Source organism: Fusarium sambucinum, chromosome I (genome assembly GCF_050947815.1).
Source record: "Fusarium sambucinum isolate potato_lamoka chromosome I, whole genome shotgun sequence".
NCBI lineage: Eukaryota > Fungi > Ascomycota > Sordariomycetes > Hypocreales > Nectriaceae > Fusarium > Fusarium sambucinum.
The window spans coordinates 5,292,706-5,308,833 of NC_139294.1; the positions used below are offsets into that span (position 1 = coordinate 5,292,706).

The 16,128-nt window shown below is 49.8% G+C and overlaps 5 protein-coding genes across 5 annotated transcripts; 2 read left to right on the forward strand and 3 right to left on the reverse strand.

The window, feature by feature from the left end:
* Window positions 1–1,556: 1,556 nt before the first annotated feature.
* FSST1_004414 (DASH complex subunit Dad2-domain-containing protein) lies at window positions 1,557–2,087 on the reverse strand (the record flags this gene model as incomplete). Its single annotated transcript, XM_083230586.1, has 3 exons — window positions 1,557–1,714; window positions 1,765–1,824; window positions 1,874–2,087. The coding sequence occupies 3 exons, from the start codon at window positions 2,085–2,087 to the stop codon at window positions 1,557–1,559; spliced, it is 432 nt and encodes a 143-aa protein (XP_083087844.1).
* Window positions 2,088–2,404: 317 nt separating this feature from the next.
* Window positions 2,405–4,560, forward strand: FSST1_004415 (uncharacterized protein; the record flags this gene model as incomplete). The annotated part of the gene is made up of 3 exons (XM_083230587.1): window positions 2,405–2,453; window positions 2,532–2,961; window positions 3,009–4,560. 3 exons carry the CDS (start codon window positions 2,405–2,407, stop codon window positions 4,558–4,560), a joined length of 2,031 nt encoding a protein of 676 aa, XP_083087845.1.
* Window positions 4,561–4,929: 369 nt separating this feature from the next.
* Window positions 4,930–5,652, reverse strand: FSST1_004416 (retromer subunit VPS29; the record flags this gene model as incomplete). Its single annotated transcript, XM_083230588.1, has 3 exons — window positions 4,930–5,058; window positions 5,111–5,521; window positions 5,584–5,652. The coding sequence occupies 3 exons, from the start codon at window positions 5,650–5,652 to the stop codon at window positions 4,930–4,932; spliced, it is 609 nt and encodes a 202-aa protein (XP_083087846.1).
* Window positions 5,653–6,016: 364 nt separating this feature from the next.
* Window positions 6,017–9,812, forward strand: FSST1_004417 (mRNA-binding protein RRP12; the record flags this gene model as incomplete). The annotated part of the gene is made up of 2 exons (XM_083230589.1): window positions 6,017–6,085; window positions 6,165–9,812. 2 exons carry the CDS (start codon window positions 6,017–6,019, stop codon window positions 9,810–9,812), a joined length of 3,717 nt encoding a protein of 1,238 aa, XP_083087847.1.
* A 416-nt stretch (window positions 9,813–10,228) lies between these two features.
* On the reverse strand, window positions 10,229–12,864 carry FSST1_004418 (DUF2293 domain-containing protein; the record flags this gene model as incomplete). The annotated part of the gene is made up of 5 exons (XM_083230590.1): window positions 10,229–10,376; window positions 10,428–12,097; window positions 12,154–12,420; window positions 12,483–12,602; window positions 12,658–12,864. The coding sequence occupies 5 exons, from the start codon at window positions 12,862–12,864 to the stop codon at window positions 10,229–10,231; spliced, it is 2,412 nt and encodes an 803-aa protein (XP_083087848.1).
* Window positions 12,865–16,128: the final 3,264 nt, after the last annotated feature.

The following is a 16,128-nucleotide window of genomic DNA, read 5'->3' on the forward strand; positions in this document are numbered from 1 at the left end:
CTGGATGTAATTTCACAAACAACAGGGGTAAGGTTATCAAGACGACGGCCAACAGCGGGGCCTTGTCTGAGTCTAGACTTGGGTAATGTAAAAGCACAGATGGTATTGTAGAAGTGATGAAAGTGATGAAGACGGAACGACCAAAATACCTAAGCAATGGCGAATGGGTCTATGGAAAATGTTGATGATGGAGAGGAGAAAGGGAAGAAGATGGCTACACACAGAGTGACGTGAATAAAAACAATAACAATAAACCATGGTAACCGCGAAGGTGCATATTGTTACCACCTTCCCATTTACTGCCGCGGACCTTCTGTTTCTTTTGACATGTGGAGTAGATTCAATTGAGGTTTCCTTCCTTGATAATCGTGAATAACTGAATCAAAGACATTATAGTAACCATAAATTAATCATCAACTCTCTTACAAAGACTTTTCTGATAATTCACAAGTCGTGGCTGGTAGTTCGAAGTACCTTGATCTACATATAGCTTCGACTTTGTGAAAGTGATTGCCATATTTCATTGGCCCGCTGAGCTCCAGAGCGGGAGTCCCACTCTTGTGCAGAAGTATGATGACATGCGCAAACGAGATCCACATTAGTGAATTGTGAATTGTTCATACAAGTACTCTGTACTGGCCATGGGATAGACTAGGTATTGCTGTAGAATGGGCCAAGATTGCCTAGGTACCTAACAAGGTATGCGTAGAGATTATTCAAGTACTATATATAGAATATCATAGTGGATGGACTTTGTGGCATACAAACACAAGACAATTTTAGTCATCGGTAAAATGAGATCGACTAAAAGTCCGACCAGGATATAATTTCAATCACAATTTAACCATGTCAAAGTAGGTGAGCAAGGTTAAGTTGAATGAGAATCCGGGCGCTAACAGCTCTCCATATGAGTTTTCTTTGAAATATATTCATGAATATTGGTAGTCACCCAAAGTCAGAAGGTGTCTTCCGCATTCTTATCCTTGATAGCTTGAGGAACCCAGCAAAAAAAGTCTTCACTCAAGTCTTCTCAGCTCAGATGGATACTATAAGCACCTTCCTCGGCTCCAAAATGATAGTATCTTGGCTAGACCAACAAAAGATTACTTGTGTTGGCTACCTGAAATATGACCATGGCCGCCACTCATGTCAAGCGACCAGTGAACCCCTTTCAAAGCTTCCCGGTAGTTATACTTGATTCTTGTTAAGGTCTCGACTCAAAACCATTCCTTGAAAAAACCATTCGTGCCGGGCGCGGTTATCCTTCCACATCGATATGCCTTGTCTCGTGTATCGCTTTTTGGTGTCACGCCAAACTGTATACTCCAGGCTAGTAGCTCTAGGGGGCAATAGGTTAGTGACGACTTAATACTGCAACTTCAGTTGTTGCATCGTAAGTCAATTTGATGCGAATACTAGCAATCGTGCGTTTGGGTTGGTTTCTTCAATGCAACATCCGTCCAACGAGGACTAAAATGATAGATCCATGGGTATCATATCACAGAAAAGCTTGTGTGTTTGTCTGAAACGTTTTCATCCAAAAGTCCTCTGTAATTTCATGACTGCTCTTCCTCAGCCGCCGCTTCTGCAGCTTCTGCTTGGGCTTGTAATGCTGGCGCATGCTCTGTTGGGATTCGGACCAGGGTTTGAGGAAGGGGTCCTGTCGCTTGTTCGGGTGCTTGTGTCTGATCTGCTGCTGTTTTTGCAAGTTTGGCTATGAGATCGTTAGCCCAATTCCTAACGTTGTAGGGTTCTAATACATACAAGAAGCCATGTTGATGGCACGCAGCACATTATGCCAGTTACCAACGACCGCCGCAATTGCTAGTTGAGTTCAGCCCAAGCACTTCGAAATTGTCCGAGTCTTCTTCACCTTCTGTCCCGTCCGACAAGGTTGAAAGTCTCTGTTCCAGAGCTTCCATTTGTGTTGCGACTGCAGCACTGAGCTCCCGAAGCTCTTTAAGATTTTCGAGTTCAGCCTTCTTTTCTTCAATACGCGCTAATAATGCTGGTGACTGTCCGGTCGACGATGCCGAGGCACTCGGTGCGCGCATATGCGAGGAAATCGGTCGCGTTGGGTAGGACATGATGATGGATGGTGTGATGGAATAAACCTTTGTACTGGTTGGCAACGCCTTTAGCAGTTAAACTGCCACCGCGTTTCCAGCGTCCATCGATGTCGATGGTGGGGTTCAACGTGGGGTTTCCACAGAGTTCGTATCCTAGGCAACCGGTAACCAGGCGCTATGACAAAAACAGCTATAGTCAATACATACAACCAAAAAAATCCCTTTTCCATTGGTATGCAATAACAGTTTGTGACTCGGACAAAAGCACACATCATCGCTCGACTAACCTCAGGAAACCTCGAATCCAACATCACAAAGCCACCCCATTATGAACTATGGCTAGACTAAACGAACCCCCTGTGTCTACAGACAGTCTTGAAACGCGTGAGTCCCAGCTTAGCTCCTTGATCTTCAACTGCTATACTATGTTCACGCGAACTGACAATGTCTTGTGATTTTCAGTTCGAAAGAAGCTTCTACGTCAAAACCGCGATCTCGCCAAATCAAATAATATCCGTGCTCTTCGCATCCGAGAACTTGAGAATGACTGCGCTTGCATGCTGTCCGAGAACCTGGAGCTTCGAGGTCGTATCTTGGAGCTAGAAAAGGAGATTGAAGACAACGACTCTCGAAGAATTGCCGATCATGCGCTCGCGATCAAGGCCAAGATGGAATCTCAGCTTACTGAATGGGGCGCCCTTCTCGCTGGTCTAGGTCTTGAGCCCCCTATGAAACGACACTCCCCACGCCCGCGAAAGTCAACGAAGCCAAGATTAAGCTTCAGCTCTGCTCGACCTAGCCCTTCTCAGCGACGTTTACGTGATATTGCTCGGGAAATTGAGGAGTTGGGACACATTTCGGAGACCAAATCCTATCCAAGACAGTCCATGAAGTAAGTCGGCTCATTGACTCAGATAGAAGCATTCTAACAGCAAACAGCCCTGAGCAAATCCTGGCCCTCCGATCAGAGGCTCACGCGGACGACATGGCAGATGCACCTCAGTCACCTGAACTCGGACCCCCGCCCGTATCGCAATTTATCGAAACAGAGGACCAAGATCCAGTCAAGATCGACTCGCCTTCCCCTTCCCGATCTGCTCCCTCGCCTGTACATGTACAAGAGAGCCCCAGAACGAAACTTGCACCACCCGAAACTTTCACATCACCACAAACTACCAAGATGCTGCCCCGACCAACGTCACCAGAGAAGAAGCGAACAGAGGAGACTGCCAAGCTCCAACAACCGAAATTGATGGAGACTAGCCCCCTGACTACTAAGTCCATCGAAATCACGGCCGAGCAACCAGCTATGGAACCCCCTGCGGTCGAGTCCCAGCAAATTAAGATAGGATCAAAGAGGAAGCTTGCCGCTAGGGACGACATGGTTACCATTAGATCACAGAGGAACAACGATGAGAACGAGAACCCCCGGATGTCCAACGAGAAACGATCGATTCGCGAAAAAGCAGGAGATCGAATAGTGAAAGATATTTCCGGCATGAAGAAGGATTCGCGTGACAAGGCGAGCGCCACGGGTACAAGGAAGCCTCTGTCGGCAAAGAGCACGAATGATGATATGACTTCACCAAAGAAGATTTCCAAGCCAGCCAGCACCGACGAGATCGCTGCAGCCAAAGCTGATCTTGTGAGATCCAAAATTTCTCAAGATCGGCCCAAACCCAGGTCCAGGTCATTGGCCCCTACTACCATTGAGCCTGTCCGAGAACTCGAGCATGAAGCTCCTGAAGTTGTAGACGTACAGTGTGGGCTTGCAACACCTTACACAGAACCCTCGCTCCTCTCCCTGCATTCACCAGATACCATCGCTTCAAAAGACGCAGGACGAGGAGGAACTCCACCACCCGGAGATGTTAACGCCAGCCGAGAGCCTGCAAGACCTAGCCGACGAAATAGGACTGCAGTCAGCTATGCTGAGCCTAACCTGAGAGACAAAATGCGAAGACCCACAAAGGAGATGCTTGATGCTGTCGCAGGAGAGGGTAGATATGCCCGACGTTCCAGCGCAGTTGAACAGGCTCTAGAGACTGGCAAGGTCAAGCGTGAGAGTGGAACAGAAGACTCATGGAAGCAACTGTCCACTGTTGATGCGGCGACCGTAGAGAATGAACCTGGCAGTATTCCCGCTAGTCCTTTGGTCGGAAAGAGTTTAAGCCTTGAGATCGCTAAGAACATGGCCATCCGAAGCGGTAGACGCAGCTCTATGACGATACAGGATTTGATTGCGGGCAGCGAAACCTCACACGAGGATGGCAAGGATGAAACAGCATCCGACACGACCGGACTCAGCGAAGTCGATATTTACGAATTCACGCCCTCATCACCACAGTATGAAGAACAGGCCCCTGCCAGAAATAAAAGAAAGACCGCCAGCCGCCAAACTTCACGGCGCGTCTCATCTGCTATTCAAGACGAAGAGGGTTTCGAAGCTAGGGAACGTGCCTCATCAAGACGAAGGAGTATGATGCTGTAATGATTGCATATTGCGAGCGGAGTTTGGCAGAAAATCTTGGGGCGTTTTTGTCTTTTCTTGTTTCATCAAAAGGAGTCTGTTGCCTGCCAGCGTTGGTGCTGCTTCAACGGGAATTCCAGACTGGTTATATGCCCACGATACCTCTACAAAGCGATGGATAGTTGTTTGCATTTTTTCAATAATTGTATTTACAGTTATAATGTTCTTTGGCAAGCACCCAATTGACCAATTGATGCTTTGTTGGATCTGAGACGAGTCTCTTTCTCTTGCGAGGACCCTGCGTGATGGTTTAATGTGTGACTGGGTATAGATTCTGCTGCTGGTCTTGAATGAGTCGCTGAATGTAAACTCCCCCTATCTATATGAAAATCATGATGATGCTCCTCCTGAAGGCTCTACTGGTTTTGTGTATGTCACCTTCTCAACTGCCACGTTCTCGTTGCCCTTGTCGTCCTTTCGTAATTGGTAGACGTATAGGGTGAGCGAGATGCCTTGGACCTAGGGTAGGGTCAGTAACCGCATTCACAAAGACAGATGAAAAACAACATACATCCATGAGACAAAAGCTCGGCGTAGGGTCTTCGGCCTCTTGGCTGAAACCCTCCATGAAAGCGCCGGTCGCACTGCCAGGGTTTACGAAGAACTTGTCCATATACTCAAAGGCGTCAAAGCGGTGAGTACCACCCCAGCACAGAACATCTACATCCAATTTGTTCGCCTCGGCCAGAAGGAGATCTGGTTCGTTAGAGACGAGTGTGAATCCCTCCAGGAATCCAATACGAAGGCTTCCGTGGGTGACGACCTGGGTCAATGGGAGAGAGGTAGCCTCGACGTCATAGCGGCCTTTCACAATCTTGAGATCGGGGGAGACGGATCGCAAGTACTCGTACGTGTGCTTATCGGTCAAGTTTCCAAGGCAAAGCGTTTGGCTGATCTTTCCGGGGGAGAGGAGCTTCTTGAACTACAACGATAGTCATGTTAGCGATGCGCGCGACCTTGAGAGCACCACGCGCTGGATCGTACCTTGGCGGGAATGTCAAGCGCCCGATCCGGGATGTGGAGGTCTCCTATAACAAGAATGAGGAAGGCCATCTTTACTCTATGACAATGGAAGAGAAACAAGGCTAAAGGTGGTATTTGCGATTGAGTAACAAGGGGCGCGAGCTGCCAGCACCTTAACCTAGATCAGCTACGAGGGGCAGCTACCAAATGGACAGTATAGCCCATAACGTACGTAGGACGTTCGGATACAGCGGTAGATTTAGCGCCGCATCTTCATAACGGGGAGGTTGGAAAGTGTGGCGCAGTCATGCACTAGCCACCCCACATCCTTATCGATTCGGCGGGGTGCGATAAGCAAGTAAAAATTTGGGAATTTTTGGCTGGGATCTTGACTTTCACCGAACAGACAATCCAGTTCAGTTGGTGGTTGCGGATTGAATTGCTCAAAATCAACATGTCGACCCCTTCTCTGGCTGAAAAGCTGGACAAGATCAAATCCCCAGGTCTTCAGAGTCAAAAGAAGGTATGTTTATTTCATGCGCTCACGTCTTAATGCGTCCACGGTATCGAGTCGCACACTGACATCTTTTTTTTTTTTGTAGACTGTCGTCGTTCTTCAAGCTGTCGAGTCCACACTCAAGGAGCAGAACACAGATCCTACGCCCACAGGATACTTTGCGGCTCTTCTAGCTCTTCTCCAGCAAGCGAACAGCAATGACGATGTGAATCTAGAATTGGCGACTCCCGTCGTCTACCTTCTCGACGTCGTTACACCTTACGCCCCGCAGCCTCTTCTCCGATCAAAGTTCACGCAGATTCTTACTCTCCTCGCGCCCCTACTTTTACTTCAGGATGCGGAGGCTATGCTTCTGCGATCATCCATAGGATGTCTTGAGTCACTTCTTCTCGCACAGGACGCCGCATCATGGGAGCTTTCCGTTTCCCAGATTGGCCCTCGACGAGCCGTCGCGGGACTCTTGAACATGTCTATCGACCACCGACCGAAAGTACGTCGAAGGTCGCAGGAAGCCTTGAAGAAGGTCCTTCGAAACCCACCCCCGAGCCCCTCTCTGGATCACCCTGCTGCCGACATGTGCGCCCAGACTGCCACCAAGAATCTGGAGAACATCGCTGGCCAGATTGCGCAGGCGCGCAAGGGAAAGAAGGCCGACGGCACTCACGATCCTGCCATGATCCACGCCCTTCAGCTGGTCAAGACTGTTGCGGCCGCGAGTGGCGGCTGGCCCAGCAAGAAGATCGAGTCATTGTGCGAGATGCTACTGGGTATCGCCAAGAGTGGAAACGAGTACATGACCATGGCGTCCTTCGAAATTTTCGAGATGATTTTCGAGGGCATGACTGATGAAGTTTCCTCATCTAAACTCCCACGACTTATGGAGATCATCTCTGAATTGCGACCTGCTGCCAACGACACGCAGCTTGTTCCCCCGTGGCTCGCTATTCTGTCTCGAGGATATGATGTTTCAGCGCAAGTTGAGCCTGACGAGACTTTCCAGAACCTTCCCCAGCTGTTCGATATGGTTGCTCAATTTCTTGAGGCTCCCTCCGAGAACATTCGAATTTCCGCCTCAGAATGTTTGGTGTCTTTCATGGCCAACTGCATTCCCCAACAGGTCATCCTCGAGCCCTCAATTTACGATGAGAAGATTCTTGAGAAGCTTGCAAAGTCGGCAGAATCCCTTCTGACTGTTCAGTACCAGGCTGCCTGGCTGCAGACCTTCAACGTCCTCGGCGCTATCTTCGACACATTGAGATGGAGATCCTATCCTATCATGATGAACGTTACCAAGACGATTGGTGAGATTCGCGAGAACGGATCCTTCCGCAACAAGAAGGATGCCGACGAAGTGATCGGAAAGGCGGTACGAGCCATGGGCCCCGAGGCTGTTCTATCAATTCTCCCTTTGAACCTTGCCAAGCCCGCAAAGGGCCAGCCGGGTCGTGCTTGGATGTTCCCTATCCTCCGTGATTACACAAGCAACACAAATCTGGCTCATTTCAAGAGCGAGATGATCCCCCTTAGTGAATTCATGTTCCAAAGGGTTATCGATCACGGAGAGGCTGAGAAGACAATGGAGATCAAGATCTACGAGACAGTCGTTCAGCAGATCTGGTCTATTCTCCCCGGTTATTGCGACCTCCCTCTAGATCTTACAGAGGCCTTCGACCAGGGCTTTGCAGAGATCCTGGCCAACCTTCTGTACAAGCAGGTTGAGCTGCGACTGGACGTTTGCAGAGCTCTCAAGACCCTTATCGAGTCTAACCAGGCCATTGCTGATATCGAGGAGGAGGAAGAGAACCTTGTTCTCCAGAGCCGAATCAGCCGCGCTGATGCTAAGAAGAACCTCGAATATCTTTCCCAATTCGCAGGCAACATGCTCGCCGTCTTATTCAATGTGTACACACAGACCCTTCCCCAAAGCCGCGGTCCTATTCTGCAGACCATCAACACTTTCCTCAGCATCACACCCAACGCTGAGCTTATGGAGACTTTTGACCGCGTGAGCAAGATGCTTGCTACTGAGTTGCAACAGGAGAAGCCAGCGGATAAGAAGAAGGAGAACCAGCAAAAGTCAAAGGACCACATGCCTTCGACAGCTCAGACTTTGATGGACCTCGTTATCACAATGTCTGTCTACCTTCCCCGAGAAAGTTTTGCCGCCCTTTTCGAGATCGCTGCTGTCATCATCAACAAGGAGGAGGAGCCTCAACTTCAAAAGAAAGCATATAAGCTCATCCCCCGTCTGGCGGATTCCGAAATCGGCAAGGCTGCTCTTCAGGAGCGAACTGCTGAGCTCCAGAACCTCATTGTCACCAGTACCGAGAAGGTCTCAGCGCCCGCTCGACGAGAGCGTCTCGCCGCAATTATCGCCCTCCTCCCCTTCATCTCCGATGCCTCTCTTCACTTCATCCCTTCCGTGCTCAGCGAAGTTGTTATCTCATGCAAGGAGAACAATGAGCGTGCGCGTGAAACAGCATACGATCTTCTGGTTCGTATGGGTCAGCGTATGGTCGAGGCTAACGGCGCAGCTATCGACAACAGCAAGGTTCCTCACATGCCCGATGACGCCCCTGCTGGAACTGCCAACATTGAGGAGTTCATCACCATGGTTAGCGCTGGTCTGGCCGGCAGCACACCCCACATGATTTCTGCTTCTATCACAGCCATTAGCCGACTTCTATATGAGTTCCGAAGTGCTTTGAGCGATGCTACTCTCTCTGACTTGGTTCAAACTATGGACCTTTTCCTTACTTCCAACAACCGAGAGATCGTCAAGAGCTGCTTAGGCTTCGTCAAGGTTTGCGTTATTAGCCTTCCCATCGAGTTGATGCTTCCTCGTCTTTCAACCCTTGTTCCTAACCTTATTGTCTGGAGCCATGAACACAAGGGTCATTTCAAGGCCAAGGTAAAGCACATCATTGAGCGCATGGTTCGTCGCTTTGGCTACGAAAACATCTACAAGAACTGTCCCGATGACGACAAGAAGTTGATGGTCAACATTCGAAAGACTAAGGAGCGTGCCAAGAAGAAGAAGGACGCAGCCAAGGGTGATAACGATGGAGAGGAGAGTGATGATGACGAGGATGGCCCATCTAAACGCCAATTCGAGAACGAATACGATCAAGCTCTTTACAGCAGTGATTCTGACGATGGAGACGACTCAGACGACGAGGCTAGGCCAACAAAGAAGGCGCAGAAGGGTGGCAGGACATACATTGTCGAGGATGACGACGAACCCCTCGATCTTCTCGACAAGAAGGCCCTGGCCAACATCTCTTCCACCAAGCCTGTCAAGATGCGCAAGCCTACACGCACCAAGGCTAAGGTCGATCTCGACGGCAAGCTCATCCTTGGTAAGGACGACGACGAGATGGAAGTGGATGACAACCCTGAAGCCTCGGGCGTGGGCGCCTATGTCGCTGCTCTTAAGGGCAAGGACGTGGCCAAGCGCGGCCGCGGAGGCAAGCTTAAGTTCTCCAACCGACGTACAAAGGACGACGACGACGAGATGGAGATGGATGACGACGATGTTGCCGCAGTTAAGAGCAGGATCAGCCCTGGACGGGATCGTGGCAACCGAGGAAACTTCCGCGGCGGTCGAGGTGGACGTGGTGGCCGTGGTGGAAATAGTGGAAGAGGAGGCATCGCTGCTGGACGAAAGGGATTGGGCGTCGAGAAGAGACATGGAGCGTCTGGTGTGGGAAAGCCTAGAAGAGGACGCAACTAGATGCCATAGTTATACCCATTCGATGCGTCATGTCTGGTTCCGGCATTCATTTCATTTTATAGGTTCGTCATTATTTAGATCATGGGTTATTTCAGGGTAAATAAAAGTCAAGCAAGTTTGAAATCCGAGAGCCAATGACTCTGGCTTGAAATCCTGGTCATCGTATCAACTGAGCAATGCAGGAATATGACAATGTCTGTATAGTATATATGGAACGATTCCTATGTCAAACCTGAGCCTCCAATGGGGTATCATCCGATGTTGCCAGCTTCCAAAATCCATTCCTTTCGTGAATCCGCAACATCCACAACCAAACTCTCGACGCCTATGTTCAATGCGCATAACGCCTTTATTTACCAGCCAGCAAGAGAAAATAACAACTGCGCTTATACTTCATACCACCGTTCGATATATCATTACTCAAGAACAACAACATCCTCCGGCCGACGTGGCTGTAAGGGTGGAGGCCGCCTGCGGTCTTCTGTGATAGGAGGCCTATCCCGGTAGTATCTGTGTACTGGTTCCCATTGCTGGAGGGTTTCGGGCACTCGCTCTTCGTGACGACTAGGCTGTGTAAGTGCAAATTTTGAATTGGAATCGCCCTACTTTACTTACACCTCGCGTATTGTTTCGTATCGTGGTACCATAGGGTCACTTATGATTGCACGAGGCTCTGGTGCAGGTGGGGGGTTGTAGCGAACAAGACGCGGCTCAGGCTCAAAGTATGATCTTATGTCACTTTGGGCTCTTGGTGCAGATACGGGGTACGGCATAGCCCGATGCTCCGTTACGACAGGGCGTTGCCGGCTTTCCAGAGGGGCACGGCTGATCGGAATCATGTCAATATCTGCGTTGCTCCGGCCGGCCCGTAATAATCGGGGTTCTTCTTGCCAGGTGGCCCGATGGTCGTCTGGGACCATGGGTACTTCGGGAATATCCCTCCTATACTCTGGAACTCTTTCATCACGGGCTGACATCACCATGTCTCCAGTAGAGCGTACTGGAACTCGCTCGTAGAACCCACCACGATCTTCCATTACAACGGGACTATCACGGTTGCCAAACCTCTGCGCCTCATCATATGGTCGACGACTTACTAGAATCCTTGCGGGATTCTGCACTCCACGAGACCTTGTATCATAGCGATGCGAGGACGCACTAGGAATACCGACTCTCAGTTGAGAAGGGGCTCGTACAGGAAATTCATAGGGTCTTTGTCCATACGCCACGCGTTCAACTGGTACTGGACGCGAGACTTGCGTAGGCTCATCTCTCATGTCCATACGCCGTGATGGAGAGGTTATGATGGCCGGACGCTGAATGCTGGAACTCTGAGACGGTTCGTTCCTGAAACCTTGTCCTCGAGGCGGCACTGCACGCACAAATGACGGTTTCATAGCGTTAGGAGACACTGGTTCAATTGATTGCACCAACATATCTTGTAACCGATCTGCCACCGTGGACGCAGGCGGATGCGTGGTAGGTTGAGGCTCATAAAATGGAGACTTTACCTTGCGGGCAACTTGTGGCCCAGAGCTTATAAAATGGCCATTGGCAGGATACTGAGGTTTGCCGACGTAGCCATTCTCATAAGGGGCAGGCCCGGCACCTGACACAAGCCTCAGCTGGGAGGCAGGTGGCAAGGGATCATCCATAGAAACCAGAGCAGTAGGCGGTGGACCTTGTGTGCGTTGGGAGGCAAGCCCTCGGGGTGATTCTGGAGCAGAATCTGGAACATTGCGATTTCGATCAATGGCATCTTGCCATGCTTGATATCTCTTGAAACCACGTTGACCTTTCTTTTCGGCCGAAGTCTTACGCTTGACTTTCTTCACCTTTGATTTCGGCTTAGGGGTGACGGGTCCCTTTGCGCCAAGGCTAAGCCTAGGAGACTGGTGATGACCAGGAATGGCCTGGCCAGAATTGTGTGGCACAGGTCTGTTGGGAACGGGATTTGCAGGTTGGTAAAGCACCTCTTCGATGGACGAGTCGGACTCATTACCAGATTCCTCGCCCTCGGAATCAGATATCACGACGACTTCCCGCAAGATCTCGTCCAGCTGATCTCGACCACTCTCCTCATCTCCTCGCCACTTGACGAGGGTATCAAGGCATAAATTCTCGACGACTTTGCGAGCGTTCTGCCAGCTAGTCTCTCTTAGTAGGGTATCATACCTCGTGTGAGTATGACGAATGTGAGCAAGCACTGCCAGTTGAACTCGTCGGGCCAGCGTGATATCTTCTGAAAACCCTACTTTCTCTTTCTCGTTTTTGTTTGTGGGGTCCTATCATCATAAATATCCGTTACCTGCGGAAAGTTGTTAGGGGAGGGGGCACAAACCCGTCTGAAAGCATGCTCGATAATCATCTGACGGTCGGTGTTTGGAATTCTCGGAAATAAGTCGCGTAGAGCGGCATCAACCTGCGCATCATATTCCGCTTGAGACTCAGGAATAGGTTCAGGGGCACCGCGAGTGGCCGGTAACATGTCTTCTATGGACTGTCCCAAGCTGGCACGCGCTTCGTCGACAATCGTTTCTCGGACATGATGCCCAATGCGATGAACTTGGTGGGACAGAACGTTCGAAGTAGAAGTATCCTTTGCGTTCTTCGTACAGTTTAGTTAGTGACAGGAAGCGAGAGTGTCGGCCGTGATGACATATTGCATACCGAAACTATAAAGATCATAGCATCTTTCTCGCGAGATAGTTCTTTGCATGCTGTCGTTAGTTCAGGATTGCCGGCAGGAACAAACTCAAAACCAGGAGGGGGTGTTTTCTTTGTGGTAATCTATATGTGTTGGTGAGTGCTGTGACATCCTCGGCGCGCAACAGTCGCATTATACCTGAAATTCAAGCTTCTTCTTCTTGTCCTTGTTTTCAACAAACTCGAAGTACGAGTGGTGCTTGGTTGTTTTGGGTAGAGCCGGCTTGGCAACAAATCCTGCGGGCACAGGTGCTGTGTGATCAAACTGAGATCTTTGGGCTCGTCTATGCCTCTCTTTTGGGCCACCTGCCACAGCCGCGGGCAGGTTTCGTTTTTCTCTCCCCATTTATGTTTGCACGGCTGTGGTCAGCTTACCATAGTGGCGAGTACAACAAACTCAATTCAGTCGGCACGAAATGGCCTCAATAGCAAGTCAGAAGGGATCTTCTGATGCCGAGCAGTAACGCAAGGTGCTCGGTGAGCACGTTCCTTTCTGGAGTCTCTGTGTAGTGCAGTGCAAGGTAGTATCCTCGGAGCTGGCTGGATATGCGATATGTAGAGTATAGAGAATCGCGAAGCGATGCAAACAACTAACAGAACGGAACGAAACGGCTGAAGCTGTATCAAACCTTCACGAGTCGCATCAAGGCACAAAACACGGTATATACAAACCGACAACGCGTCCCAGGCGACACTATGACCGGGCGAAAATAGTATGTCAGATAATCAAGGCGCGAGTGCAGTGACAGTTGGGCGCGCACGGCTGTAGGGCGTAAGGCTCCGATGAGTTTCCGCAGATGCAATGCAGACGCAGGCGAATGGGGCCGTTGATGGATGGCCTCAAGAAGGCTGAAACCACGATCAGGCTGTCCTATGCTAAGCACGTGACTTTCGCGTGATATATCATGTGACTCTGTCTTTGACAATAGCAGGCGCAGTCAACACCAGCCCAAACCTATTTCCAGCATTGTCATGTATTCTACGCTTTGCCTCTGGTTAACAAGGCTGTGGCATCAATGACGGTGGCTATGCCGTTTAGTTTCGAGGCGTTGAGTGGCTTTGATAATAGAAGGTTCAGATGTTCAGGGGATATTAAATATGTAGTTTATGCGATGGACGGCTAGAGATGTGCTTAATTTGCATAGGCTATGCCGTCTCCTGAACCAGGGAAGGATATTTTGCCCTATCATATGCCCGGATCCGATATGGAATCCATCTTTATTCCGGTAGTTTTTTCCTCATAATGTCGTTGATCGAGTCTTAGTGACATTGAACAAGGGCCTCACCCCCGAACTTCCAAATAAGGTAATTTGGAGAGAGGGAGGTTATGAATTTCAAGTTTCACTTCTGGCTTAGACAGCCAGTCAATTGGTGAAGAATTGAGACTCATTTGTCGGCATGAGATGCTAGCTAAAGCTTGTTTAGTTAGAAGCTAACATTCGTTTCGAGATGTGGGAGGATAGCCGTGAAGGAATCGGATCACTTATGGTCATACGGGATAGGGCTAATTATCTTGTGAAACAGTCCTAGGTCGATGCATGACAGAGCGTTGTATGGGACTGATGATCGCGGCATTTGCCGCATCGCCTTGTGTCATTGTCCATCATCGCAAATCATCGTCAGGGGCAGTGGAGATGATAATCAGGGCGGCAGTTGGCAGTTGAATCTCTGTCAAGCAAGTCATGTTCTATTTTTGTCGACACTGCTGATCACTGGAATGTTGGTGCCGTGAGCAAGAAAACATTGGTTGAGAGTGGCAAAAAAGTAGGCCAACTTGTGAGGCTTGGATGTTGGCACGAATGCATTAATACGGACATCAGAGGCGCTCAAGGCAACAAACATTCTAATTATCGGTGCTTTCGATGAGCTGGGACCCGACAACGGCCTGTCGGCGTTTCATTGCTACCGATGTGATTCCTTTGTACTATGTAGAAGCGAGTGATCGAGGCGAGTGCAAGATGGACGATCATTGAGCTTACTTGCGAGCCAAGACTCAACCTTGAATGCACAGCCTCATGGATGCTCGCTGTTGTTACCGTTTGTGTTTATGCTATCAATCCAGCGTGGCACAGTAATTAGATAGGTGCTATGGAATCAACAAAAAGTGAGCGGGCAGCATGCAAAAACAAAAGACTAAGAAAGCGGTGGCCTTGATAATGGACTGTGCTTGACGGTAGCACACGAAGGTGGTGGCAGTGCAATCGTTAGTGGTGGGTGGTAATGGTGATAGTCCTCTCCGCAATGTCTTTTATGACAAGGCTTGACCTTGTCTGTTCATTTCTTCGCTCAATCCGATGTGAAATGAACCAAGACCATCCCTAGCAGACGAAATGAATTGATTGCCATTCTGTAGCACCCTGGATCTGAAAGAGAGCAATCATTACACAGTACAGAGTACTCTGTAAGCTTTGGGAACATGCCAGCATTTGGTGGTTGTACAGCCACGCTCGGGACAGACGGATGTCAAGTTTCACTACCCGCCAACGCTGATCAGTCAATTCACTGGCATGATTTTTTTTGCTTCAGAGCCGAGTTGGCGAATCGCTGTGCACAATTCTCCGACAGATTAACGCTCTGGACGCTGATGGTTTGTTTTGGGGCATTCCAACCATAATAAACATGGACTGCCGCTTTGCCGTGAGGCAGCCAACCGCCCGGAAATGTCGTTTCTTTATCCCATCCAGTCTTATCTAGACGATTGGACGGAGGAATTATCCGGCCGTGATTTATCTGTATCGCATCTCAAACAAGAGTGATGTGATGGCATTACAGGCAACAGAATAATCAACCTGAGGCTTGACCAGATTTAGCCCAGGCCACGAAGCCCCAAAGGCAGAGAGACGTAAGCTCGCGCTGTAGCTGCAGCTGCAGGTGAGGTCGACCATGATAACTGGCAGCGTCTACCATAGCCAGAAGCGCAGTGTGAAGAGAGACATGGGCTCCATCTGGCCCAAAAGGGCAGTAAAGCGTCGTCATCCTAAAGGCCGCAGACATCTCTGCTGGTTCGTTTCGCTTTCTCTCTTCCCTTCTGAACAAGTCTCGTCTTTCGCACCCCTCGGATAACGAAGCAGGGATAGGTTCAGGGTGGGCACTCTGTGCTGTTTCTGAGAGGCTCGGTCGTCAATGTCAACATTTGATTCGTTGAATGGTGTCCGGCGCTGCCTCAGTGAGTTATCCACATCCTTGGCCCTTGGCTCCAACTCCTTGGCTTGCACCACCAAGAAAAGAGCTGACGCGTCCTCTCTCCTCACTAGTCGGCTCCCCGACCGCCGATCCTAGTAACGGGCGGCGTTACTTTACAGCCAGTCTCCGGGACTCCAGACAGCCCCAATTCAGCGACTCACAGCGCTTGCCCAAGTTCTTCCAATGGTCTTTTACCTGGATTTAGGGACGTGGAACGTCTTTATAGTGGGTTCTTGCTGTGGATTACAGTGGCTTACAGCAGTCTCCATCGTCCAGTCCCTGACATGTCGGGGATCTTGCTGTCAGACCCGGTTGATGCGGTACGTACCTTCCACCACAGACCATGGAAGCACCACCCATCCACACCATTCATAGAACACGGTCCCCCCCAGTTCCCGATTTTTTGCCCGGTTCCATCTTTCCCCTT